Source organism: Saccostrea cucullata, unplaced genomic scaffold (assembly GCF_032062105.1).
Source record: "Saccostrea cucullata isolate Sc308-1 unplaced genomic scaffold, CSIRO_AGI_Scuc_v1 ctg4193, whole genome shotgun sequence".
Lineage (NCBI taxonomy): Eukaryota > Metazoa > Mollusca > Bivalvia > Ostreida > Ostreidae > Saccostrea > Saccostrea cuccullata.
In genome coordinates, this window is record NW_026939959.1 from 83,782 (window position 1) to 96,254 (window position 12,473).

At 36.0% G+C, this 12,473-nt stretch overlaps 1 protein-coding gene across 2 annotated transcripts; it reads left to right on the top strand.

The window, feature by feature from the left end:
- Nucleotides 1-1,121: 1,121 nt before the first annotated feature.
- LOC134254336 (uncharacterized) lies at nt 1,122-10,648 on the top strand. Of its 2 annotated transcripts, XM_062736859.1 has the most exons (4): nt 1,122-1,165; nt 1,414-1,469; nt 5,498-8,845; nt 8,882-10,648. In XM_062736859.1, the coding sequence occupies exons 2-4, from the start codon at nt 1,418-1,420 to the stop codon at nt 10,123-10,125; spliced, it is 4,644 nt and encodes a 1,547-aa protein (XP_062592843.1). In that variant the 5' UTR covers nt 1,122-1,165; nt 1,414-1,417; the 3' UTR covers nt 10,126-10,648. The 2 variants fall into 2 exon arrangements, with proteins under 2 accessions (XP_062592843.1, XP_062592842.1); XM_062736858.1 differs by having other exon boundaries at nt 5,498-10,648.
- The last annotated feature ends 1,825 nt before the right edge of the window (nt 10,649-12,473 follow it).

Consider the following 12,473-nt stretch of genomic DNA (forward strand, 5'->3'; position numbering starts at 1 on the left):
ACAACCAAGCTCTATGATAAACGTGATGACTTTAACTTTTCTGTCGTCAACTTTCCTTACTTATGCAGCAGTATACCTTCATCACCTGCATGTGGAGTTTATGTATCTCAGTTGATTCAATACGCAAGAGCATACTCTACGTATGAACAATTTCTAAAACGAGGTAAATTTTTGACAAACAAGTTGATGAATCAAGAATGTCAGCTGTCTCGTTTATTTCATTTCATAAGTTTCATGACCCATACACTGAACAGCAAATGCAGTCCATCAATGAGTCAACTGCTAACTTGTGTCATACTAATTGTAAGTCCATTATTTATGCACTAAATTGACGACGGATTTTTCCATTATTCCCGTTATTTATTGACAAGGAACACACGGCGGGTATGACCGGTCGACAGTGAATGCTTTACTCCTCCATGGCACGTGACTCCACCTCTGGAGTTTCGTGTTTGCTCTGTTCGTATTCTGTATTGTTTTCAAAAATACATAATAAATATTACCTATTATTGATTTACTGCTCCTGAGTAGATCATAAAGTATTTGTTTCCTTTACAAAAAATTATTGCCAACTGTGACCCAGACCTACTTTCATGGGCCATGACATGAAGAAATATAAATCAACATTATAACATGAAATTTTCAAGCATGTGTCATCTTTTGTAGACAAGCGGTCACAAAGAAAATTTTTGAAAGATGCCATAAAATTTCATAACTTTCTCCCTTTGAAGGAGGAAGTGACTTATTAAAAAAAAAAGAAGAAGAAGAAAATTTAATGTTCTTCACCTGTTGAAGTTGGTTCTGGAAAAAAAGTTGAAAATTTGAAGTTTACAACGATCGATATTTGATAAGTTGAGATCAAAATAGATCACTTTAGCCGTTTGATTAAGGTACATGTTGTAAACATGTTGCATTCTAAAGAAATCCGATTACTGTTTTCGTTATCATTATATAAATCAAATTAATTTAAAAATAATGGTAATAGATAAATAAATAAAAAATACACTGTGTGGATTATTTTTGCTCTAGACTTTACCTGTGCTAGTTAGAGTACGGAAAAAAAGAAAGAAAATATTAAAAGGCAACGAAGCGTGAAAAATATATAAATAGAAAACTCCCTGTCAGAGAGGATTATGCATTCACCTCTCACCGGGCCGGAGTGAAGGTAAATAAATTCATATATCTACCAATATATCTAGCTCATAATTCATAGTCTCTGTTTGTATTTAAATCAAATAACTTAATCTGTGCTAAAATAAATTAAACTTGTCTGTTTGCTTGCTTAAAGGCTTCAAAGATTATTTTTATTAATTTTTTCTAGAGTGCTTCATGTTTTAACTTAAATATATGAGTGCAATAATAAATAAAAAGCATATATTATTTTAAGAACTTTATTTTTTTTTTCCTTCATAGAAAGATGGATGTATCAGACAATCAGAATATATTTTGGAGATTTTGTGTCCTAACTGGTGAGTCTTCTCTCTCTCTCTCTCTCTCTCTCTCTCTCTCTCTCTCTCTCAAATGCTATTTAACTTTCAATACTAGGAATGTTACAGAGACATTTTCCTCAATCATAAACATTTCATAATACTTTGCTGATATCTAATCTATTAAGCTTTGTTGTTGCTTTTACATTTTTTACTCAGTCTTTCGATAACGCTTTGACATATGATGCTTTTAATTTTTTTTATCAATCTTTCTTACTTTTTTAAAGAAATGAACTTTTATTCTCCATTCTTTAACACTTAATTACTTACATTTATCTTCTCCTATTTTTCCATCACTTATGAACTAATTCTCATGGTCTTGTTTCTTAAAATGTATTTATAAATCATGCATTGTAGCAAATAAAAAATTAAATTGATTTCAACCTCAAATGATGTATTTTAAAATAAGTACAATGCATGGAATGTAAAACAAACATCATATATTTTAATAATATCAACGCTTTAAGTATTCCATGTGATCAAAACTCTCATAAATCAAAATGTCTTGACAAATTAGCAAATCAAACTATGATTTCAATTTCTTCCTTTATTTCTGAAAAAAAAATATTTTAATGATTACAGTAAAGTAATAAGCAATTTTTTCTCGCTTATTCTGAATTAAAGCGTCATTTTGAAATTTTTGGATACATTAATTTGAAATCTAAGTTGTTTGTTTCCCTTTGCTACTTACAATTCAATTCACTTTATTACGTAAGACATACATCTTATTGTATACAATATAAATTTATACCATGTAAACAGTAAAGCATAGCGAGGGTATTTTTTTTAACAGTCAACATAGTTATTATACAATCAATATCTTGATGGAGAATGTACAAACCATTTTTAATTTGTTTATAAGGCAATATGACATTCATCACGTAAGTTACTATAGTAAAGGCATGGTACAAAAATTTTCCCAAATTACAAAGGTCCTTAACATTATGTGCAGATAACAACTGTATGAATTTAAACATAGATGGTTTTTCCCAGTAGTATTTTTTAATATATTTTACTCGTAAACCCTTGTATCGTGGACACTTTAAAACAAAATGGAATTCATCTTCAATTTCAGAACTACAAACTTCACATATTCGATTTTCGCGCAAGATATTTCTATGGCGCCCACTTTCAATAGCTAAATTATGTGATGACAGTCTTATCTTACTAATTTGCTTTTTATAAATGGATGGAATAGGTTTCAACAAATAATATTGCAGTGTGAAGTGATCAATAATGTATCTAAATAACATACATCTAGATGAACTATTGATATCAGCAAGGAGATTTTGTACATAGTTGTCAATAATTCTTTGCTTTATAATTGAGAAATGGCTGTTATAACTAATTCTTTCTTGGTCAGTCCACATATATCCTATACCAATTTCGAATAATTTATCTTTAATATTAGAAGCCCAATTTTTAATCTTGTTCTTTGGTTGTTCAATTTCCTCTAACAATTTCTCATAGCATGATCTCAAAATACAGTTCTTACTTTGTAATATTTTGAACCAAAATTTTAAAATTCGGAAAAGTCGTATAATCTTCATAGGCAGTCTACCTGTTTCAAAATATATCATAGAAGTATTTGTATTTTTTCTAACATATAAAACACTCTTAATAAATTCTAAATGTATCTTCTCAATATCACATGCATTATGGCTTCCCCAAACTTCACAGCCATAGTTCAGTATGCTACTAACATACGTATCAAAAAGTGAGAACATAGTTTCAGTATCTAAACTCAATTGACTAACCTTAGATTTTAGACAGAACATTGCTTTTCTACCTTGACAAGCCAATTGTTTTTGAGTAACATTAAAATTTCCATTGTAGTTTAATAAAACACCAAGGTACATAAATTTGTCTACAACTTCTATTTGTTCATTATGTATATGCCACTTCTCATTATCATGCACTTTCCCCCTATTTCTAAAAACAACAATTTTAGTTTTATCAACATTAATGGTCAGGTCCCATTTTGAAGCATAATCATACAAAGTATTCAACATTTGTTGTAGTTCTTGTACATATTCAGCAAAACAAACCATGTCATCTGCATACATCAAGGTAAAAAGATTCAATTCTTGTAATTCAAGGGGAACATTACCGTTTTTTATGAACTCAATTTCAAAATCATTTACATACAATGAAAAAATGATAGGTGACAAAACTTCTCCTTGTAACAACCCTAGGGAATTTTCAAAGACCTCTGAAATCATCCTTGTTGATTTGACACAGGATTTTATATTCTCATACATAGCACGTATAATATTTAGTAATTTCCCTTTAATTCCGTACATACTAAGTTTTTTCCAAAGCTTAAAACGTTCTACAGTGTCGAATGCTTTTTTAAAATCTATAAAGCAGCAATATAATCTTTTTTTCTTACGTAGAGATGTACTAATAATTGTCGACAAACTAAAAATTGCTTCTGCTGTACCCACCCTTGGTTGAAATCCGAATTGAGCATCAGTAATAATATCATTAGTCTTAGACCATTCAATGAGTCTATTATTCAGAATCGAAGTAAAAAGTTTGCAAAAACAACTAATTAAGCTGATGCCCCTATACTTAAGACTCACGTACTTAGCTGATATTTATGATGACGTAGGTTGGGTCGTGTCAGGACATTAAGGAACCCAGTAGATGTAACATTAAGTTTTCGTTTCAAAAATTAAAATCCAATTAGTAAAAGCACGTTGCTACAAGTTGTTAAGCCATTAAAACTCGGAAATATATCCATCTATGACAGATTTTACAGCGTGGCTTGGCATATATTGTGACTGAGGACTGGAATCAGAGACTTGTACCATCTTCTGTATAGGGATTCAATGAATAAGACGAATGTTTGGATTTAAATATTTTCACTCAGGATAAAAAAAATAAAAGTTCCTTATATTGATTGACCTCTAAAATCATTGTTACAAAATCACAAAAAGATTTTTTTCCAGTACTTTGTTATATTTAAATCTATGTCACTAGGCTTGACCTTCTTAAATAATGAAAAAAAATATAGAACACTTTCGGATCCTTGCAGATTTTATATGCATTTAAGCAGCATAAATAAGTTTATTTGAAAAACAAATGAGATGTATATTGCAATTAGATAAAGACTCCATATCTTGCAGTTTGAAAATTTTAAACATAAATATTCATAAGTCGGCAATAACAGCTGGCTAACATAACAAAAACAGGTGAAAATGTACTATTTAATGAACTTCTGTATTGTCTATAAATGATAGCTTTCTTCATCAAATATCTAAATGTTAAAAATTAAGGTTATGTCAAAGAGAATAAAAAGAAAAACAAACAAATAAATAAACAAAAACGAAACAAAAAAAACATAATTATCTTTACAACAAAGAATGTGTCAAATTTTTTTTACATGGAATTTATATAGTGTCGGATTTAGAAATATACAACATAACCAGTAAGTTACAAGGGAGAATAAAACCACGGAATTAGAATTTGTTCATTAAGGAACGCTTACTGTAATGGCTGTACGGTTATTCCGTAAGAGGGAATCTGTGACAGCCCCATCACTTAACTCAAAATTTACATAATTAAAACATTGCGATATATAAAATTTATTTCTCAAGCTGAAACATTTATACAGGTTTAAAGACAGTTTTATACATTATTTTTCTAAATATTATTTTTCTTTCATTAAAAAAAAGCAACATTAAAGGACGCGAAAGAGAGTGAAATCTAAGATTTTTAAATGTCCTTAATTTTCGGTTATAATTTTTCGGTTATAAGACAATTTTTGCGGTAATCTTGCCTTTACATATTTCATAAATACACATCACGAAAGTAATATAACAAAATATTATCCTGATATTCTTTGTTGACTATACCTACAGAAATTATGGCATTAAGATCTGGGAATTTACAGCTTACTCTTATAAAAGCCATGTCATATAGCTTTGCATGTTTTGTATCATGTGTGCAAATTTAAAAATAACCACACAAACAAAAGCCTATATCACACTTTTCTCTTGTTTTAGTGGCTTCCTGGTTCGTACTTCCGGTTTACAGCCAGGGTTTCCATGGAGCCGGAACGCAGTCACACATGCACGTGTCTCCCTCGAGGTACGGCGCCGTAAATCCTTCCGCGCCTTCCGGCCAAATTATTCCGAATTCAGCTTTTCCGGAACAAAACAGTGTAAAGTACTCGGCAAAAAGAAACGCAGCAAAACCGGGTCTTTGTCCATCTGTTGTTTTGATGACGTCAAAGAAATGCCCGGATGCTTGTGGCGATGATAATGACTGCGCAGGAATGACTAAATGTTGCCGTAATGGTTGCGGTAAAAAATGCACAGAGCCGGAAATCCCAGCAATCAATCCTGTGAGCTCGGCGCCAACTGAGCAAATCTCAAATAAATCTGAAATAGCTCCTGTAGTCGCCTCGTCTCTAATGAACAGTTCACATGTTTACTCCAATAATCCTCAAAGTACTGAAGCGCCACCTAACAGTGGACCCAATAATCAACAGAATCAATCGACTAATGGACATCAAAATATTAATCCGGTTGGGGAACCTAGTTTTAATAATCACAACAGAGCAGACTCTAGGAATGGACCCATTCCATTTAGCTTCCGCCAAGTATCGACGGGTGGATCTAATTCAAACAATCAGAATCAATACCCTGCGTCACACAATCTACCTCCAAATCCCATGAACAGGGAAATTCTGCATAACAATTTCAGAGGCGGACCTAGAAATCAACCGTCTCCTGAATTTGGAAATTCCGCAAGAAATTTTGACAATTATCCACCCGGTTCTAATGGAATGCCATACAATAGCAATTATAATGGCGGATTTCACAACCAACAAGGATTCCAGAACTTTGTTCCAATGGATGGATCAAGCACTGTATCACCTAGAGTTATGGGAAGCCAAAATCATAATATGGACATGTATTCCGGACAATCTCAATACGACAATCCAAATGAGGCTCAACAAGGATATCAACATAATAACTCTCCAAGATACAATCCAATGGGCGGATATGACCCTGCAAACACACACATTAATCAACAAGGCGTACCGAGTCCTCAGTTTGACTCTTACAATAACCCACCACAAGGACCTGGGGGACCTAATCAGTATTCTAATTCTTATCCTGTTGGTGCATCTTCTGTTCAATCAGGTAATCAGTATAGCGACCCTCTTGGCGGATCTAATGTTCAGGCAGGTCCATCAAATCAAGAGTTCGCTAGTCCTGTTGGCGGAACAAATAGTCAACAAGGTCCTCAAAATAACCAGCATGTTAACCAATTAGGAGAAACAAATTTCCAGCCAAATCCTCCATATAATCAGTATTCTCACCATGTAGGCGGATCAAATGTCCAGTCAGGTCCCCCTAATAGTCATTATTTTAGTCCTGTTGGTGGATCCAATACTCAACCAGGTCCTCAATATAACCAGCCCTCTAGCGCTGTCGGCGGATCAAATCCTTCCAACAACCAACATTCTCTTCCTGTGGGCGGATCATACAACGCGCCTCATGATTCTCCTAGTGGTTATCCCGGCTTTAATACACATGTTGTAGGATCAAATCATCAACCAGGGGACACGAGGAGCGGATCTAATGCTGCTACATATAATCAGCCGCATAATCAGGCTCCAGAATTTATTCAAAATAGTCAACAGAATCTCGCATCCAATTACGAACCAGCAAGCGGATCCAACCAAAACGGAGCATCTCATTTTCAACAGGGACCTCCGCGTGTTGAGCATAACAATCAGTATGACCCTGAGATAGCTGGAATGAACCACTACGGAAGTCAACCAGGAATTCCATATGACAGCCCGTCACAGTCACAAAATACCTACAAAGTTCAAAGTCCACATCAACAACAGCAGGTTGGCGGATCTAATATCCGATATGATAATGCTCCCAGTAGACAAAACCTTCAAAGCCACCAAGGAGTCGGACCCAATAGTAATAATCAAGTATCTTACAGTGTTCCTATGTATCAGACAACTCCTTTATACGACGCTCGCGATGGTTTTTGCCCCAAGCCCCGAGGAGGCGGTGTCTGTCAAGACGATTGTTATTTAGACAGTGAGTGCCCGACCGGAAGGAAGTGCTGTTCTAACGGATGTGGGAGAATGTGTATGGTGCCTGTGTTCGTAAGATCACAGCCAATTCGTACTGCCCCCGAAGCGATCCAAATACCATTGAAACAGGAACACCAAGTTCAGGGTAATGCTATAAATAGCATTGATCCCCACTCATTAAATCTAATTGAAATCCGCCCCTACAGCGTTGGAGAGTCACACAGCGCTGTACAGATTCTTCCGTACGATCACAGTGGCGGCCATTACGATGTAGGTCACGAGAATACTATATATAACGAGCTGGTCAATGGGCCGCCTCAGTACAGTGAAGCGTATACAAGTGAACCTCAATATATTAAATCGGGTTTGGGCAGAGGCCATACTCTGGATGGACTTCAATCGGATAAAGCAAACGTCCTTCCGGGAAGCGCCGTGAAGTTGAAGCCAAGCGTCTTCGGAAGTTACAAGATTATTCCGTTTAACATGGAGAAAATAAGAAGACGAAATTCTGGAATAAGCAATCAATCCGGAGGTATACAAAACTATGGTCCGGAAGTTCATAAGTCTCGATCGTTCGATGTTAGGAAGCCGGAAACCAAACCGAGAACATCTCACGTAAACTCAGTAAATAAAGGACAAGGACGCATCGGTTCTGAACCTTGGAACATGGGTCCAAAAGTTCAAGGAGGTCAAAGGACATTTAAACAATCAAGAACTAATGTGCAATCACCAAATGCCAGAATGGAAAGACACGAAAATTACAATACTGAGCAACAAAATACAAGAGAGCAAAACGAACCTCAGAGAAAAATTAAACAGTATCCTGAAGTTAAACGTCCCCAGAGAACGCTGCCGAATCACCTTGGACCGGAAGTGAACAACGAACAGCAAAGAACCACAGCAGGTGTGATACCAAGGGTTAATCAGATTAGACCTTCTGTGGATGGACCAAATGCTGGAGGCGGCAATGTTGTTAGAAAAACGAATCCAAACACATTTAAAATCCGAGAAAGTCATAATCATAATGGAGCTCTCAAAATAACACCCTTGGAAGCTAAAAAATTCGCATCACAAAGACTGCAAGCTTCTAATATGAAGACAGTTGAGAAATCTAAAATGCAAAATTTTCAACGTGTTCCCCCATTGAAGGTCAAAAAAGAGGGACCAAAAGTCAAATATACGACCACAAGGGAGATAAAGAGCACTGGCCGGCCAGAGTCTACCTATGCCGGTCCTCAGCAACCCAGTCCTGCTCACACACCAGACATAAACCAGAGCCCGAGTACAGGTCATACGCCAGGTATATACAGGAGCGCGAGTACAGGTCATACGCCAGGTATAAACAGGAGCCCAAGTCCCGGACTAACACCCAGTATCAACAGGAGTGGTAACCTACGACTGACAGCAACAGAGGCCCCCGTCAGGGACCCTGGAGTTAACCAGAAAGGGGAGATTAATCTACAAGGTCCGAAAAAGAGAGACCCAAGTCACACAGATCCCGTCAAGGAAGCCGCGCTAGAAGGACCAAACATGAACCTGAATCCTGTGAATTCCATCGATTACAAACACGGCTATAGGAAGAATATTCATGATCCGATGGTTGGTCCGTCTGCTCCTCAGGAATTAAACCCCTCGAATCAGTTTGAGGCAGGAATGATCCGCCCGATGCCAAAATCAGGAGGCTCCTTCAGTCTCACAGGTGGCGGGAAAGACCCCGGAAGTAACATGTACACCGGATCTGAACCACTGCAATACAACGCAGCTAATCTAGGTATTAGTGATTACGGTCATCCAAAAGCAAGTGCTTTTGAGTCTCAGCCAATAAGACGCCAATGGTTAGGTCAAAGTTTATTAGGTCAAAGTCCAATGGGTCAAAGTTCGAGTCATTCCATGCTGAGCATCAGTAAGATCTATCACGACATAGGTCACAGCCGAGCTATCATGGAACCGCCTAAACCATACGAATTCAGCTCGGAATTCAGACTGAGAGTCACTGAAAGGCCGATCCCGACTTATCGTCCACCCGTGAACTCCCTCGGTCAGGTGTATATCGACATCGCAGGATTCTCGGACAATTCATTAAAAGCTCCCCATAATCCCATGAAGCTTAGTTCAGGAGTACCGGGACATATTCCGGAAATAGAAACCACAACAACGCCACCTCCTGAACAGAGCACTGTAAAGGAATCGCTTATCTCTAACACGACAGATAAAGTTATATCAAACTCACTCCTGAAAAACCCAAAGCCAACAAAGAGCAAAAAGCCCAAAAATCAGCAAAAATATATTCCAGCCGGAATGGTTCTTGCCAGAGGTGCTAATGAATCACTTCCTGTTTCCGATCCAAAACCTTCTCCGTCTGCGCCAAGACTCGGAATCAGCTCAACGTTGATTGGATCCGCGCCTGTAGCGCCATCAGCGGATATAGACAGCAGGATAGTGAACCGTGAGGGATTTAATCTGTTCACCGGCTACAAGCCTCAGTACAGAGTTCCCGTGAAGGAAATTCGGAATCCGTCCCTGAGAGGAACGCCTGTATTTAGCGCGAGATCCCAAAAGAAGGGCTAAGGCATTATGACGTCATTAACTTTGGAGTTCAAAGTGCCGTGAAGGAAGTCTTTTACACTGAACAAGACATGTTTCGAGAATGCATTTTCTGAGTTTCGGCTGAGTTGTATGGACATTTTTTTTGTTCTTTCTTGGAAAACAAGAGTGTGATGTATGTATTTCACTCTGTGTATGCTACACTGTTGACAAATCCCTTTTAAAGAAGGTTCATGTACTTATTTATTCTAACTTGAAGTTGATTTAGCTTCCAGGCACTAGCACTGCTATTTTCACTTTGTTTCATTATACAACGGAATTTTCAGGCAAACAAGACTGTCAAGGTCGTTTATACAAGTATCCTCTTAGAACCTTCAGTGAAATGTGGGTTTCTTCTCTCTGTCTCTGTGTGTTTTAGCTAGAAAATTAAATCTTGTAAAGAACAACATTTTGATTGGCTCCTGACATTTGTTTGTTTTTGTCGCTATGGGAACAGTGCAATATTCCTCTGTGATATTTTGTACAATTATAGCCACCCTGTCTCATATTGTGTTTTTCTGTTTACATTAAAACATTCATCAGACTTATTTATCAAGGTGGAGTGGAAGCTTTTTTTAGATTAAACTTACGAGTCAGTATCTTTTATTTTGAATATTTCCTTTGTAATCTTCCTTTTCTGATTTTCCACAAAAGAGGATGAGGATATGACTGACATATAGTGTGACCGTCGAGACCAGCGCAGTTTTTTTCTTTATTTTGTCTATGAATTCAGTATCTACTTGGCTGATTCAATAAAATAATTTGATGGCATACAAACGCTGACATTAAACTATCAGTCACTCTCGAGAACATTTGCAAAATGAAAAAAAAGTTACCATTAGCTTGTTAACCTTGTTTGTGTCAGACATTACTTCAACATGCAATGGAACGCTTTACGTATGCACTAATTCCACAGAACGAGTCAAGTTACTGAAAAAAGGCTGATGAAATATTCGCAAATTCAATCGTCGATACAATGACCTTGACAGCAAGTAAGGAGTCTATTTATTCGTTCCTGTTTGTAATACACGTGGGCACAGGTCCTTTGGGTAAGACCTTAAAACAAGCGATGGCCTTTTTTTCATATGAGTGGAGGGTTTTCTGAAAGGGAATAAACAATGTCTTGAATCACAAGCTCACATTTTTTGCAAGACATAAAACTCAAATTTATATTGAACTTATTCCATTGAAATTTTATCTTTATAATGATCTAATTTGTCTTATAATCATTTCTTTTGCCACTGTATATATCTGCTATTAAACGTACATCATTGTAGCTTAAAAGGCAATTGTATATTAATTGACCTTTATTTCTATCTTATTCACCAAACATTTTTTTAGAAAGAATATTTGATAATTACGCAGTTCATATTACAATGAATCATTTTAACGAACCTTCAAATAAATTTTAAAGACCGGTATTAAAGTCCAGGATCCACCTCCTGCAATACATATTTGTCATAAAGCATGGAGTTAAAAGGAAAGTGCAATATTTTTTTTCTTTAAAATAATTGAAGCTGTTGAATTTAGAGACAATGTCTCTAACGGACTTATAAATCACGCGGACTTAGGGCGTTGTTAGGTCAATAAAAACAATGTATTCATACAGCTGTCCAATTGTTACTAAAATTAACTCATGTATAATGCATGTTTTATATTATATAAACACGTGTAAATGCCCTGTTCTTTTCCTTCTCTCTTTGACAGATTCCTGCAGTACACTAATTAACGTCCACTGAACAGCGAGAATCTGCTTCTTCTAATTAAAGAGATTTTTAATAAGACAGTGACTGATTAAAAATTCGTTTTTTATGCACGCCGTCTCGAATTCCTGTCTTCATCAAAGGCAACACCTGTAAGGCATAGTAAGAGCTATTTATTGTATACCTGTGAATACCCCCTGACACCCCCCCCCCAGTGCACCACCACAACCAACAACCAACGATAATAACCTCATCAAACATCCCCTTCCCTAAAAATGCAATTCATAAAAATTATATTAAAAAATATAAACCCCAAGACTATGAAACCGACGAACTGAGTTTGATCTTTTGTATTTATTGTGCATAAACTGACCCCGAAACTTAAAAATCAGAGTGAACCTCATTGTAAATTACACATTTCTCAAAAGAACAAAAAATACTTTATAATAGCTCTGTGGTCAATAAGAATTCTTTCAAGCTTTTTTTCTGAAAAGAGAACTTTAGCATAAAGTCAACATGTTCTTTTTTCTTTGATTTTTCTTTCTTTTTTTTTTTTTTTTTGTCGAACTTTTTTTTCACCTTTTTAGAAAAATTCATTTTCACCAAGATAGAATTTTTCTTAAATAATTG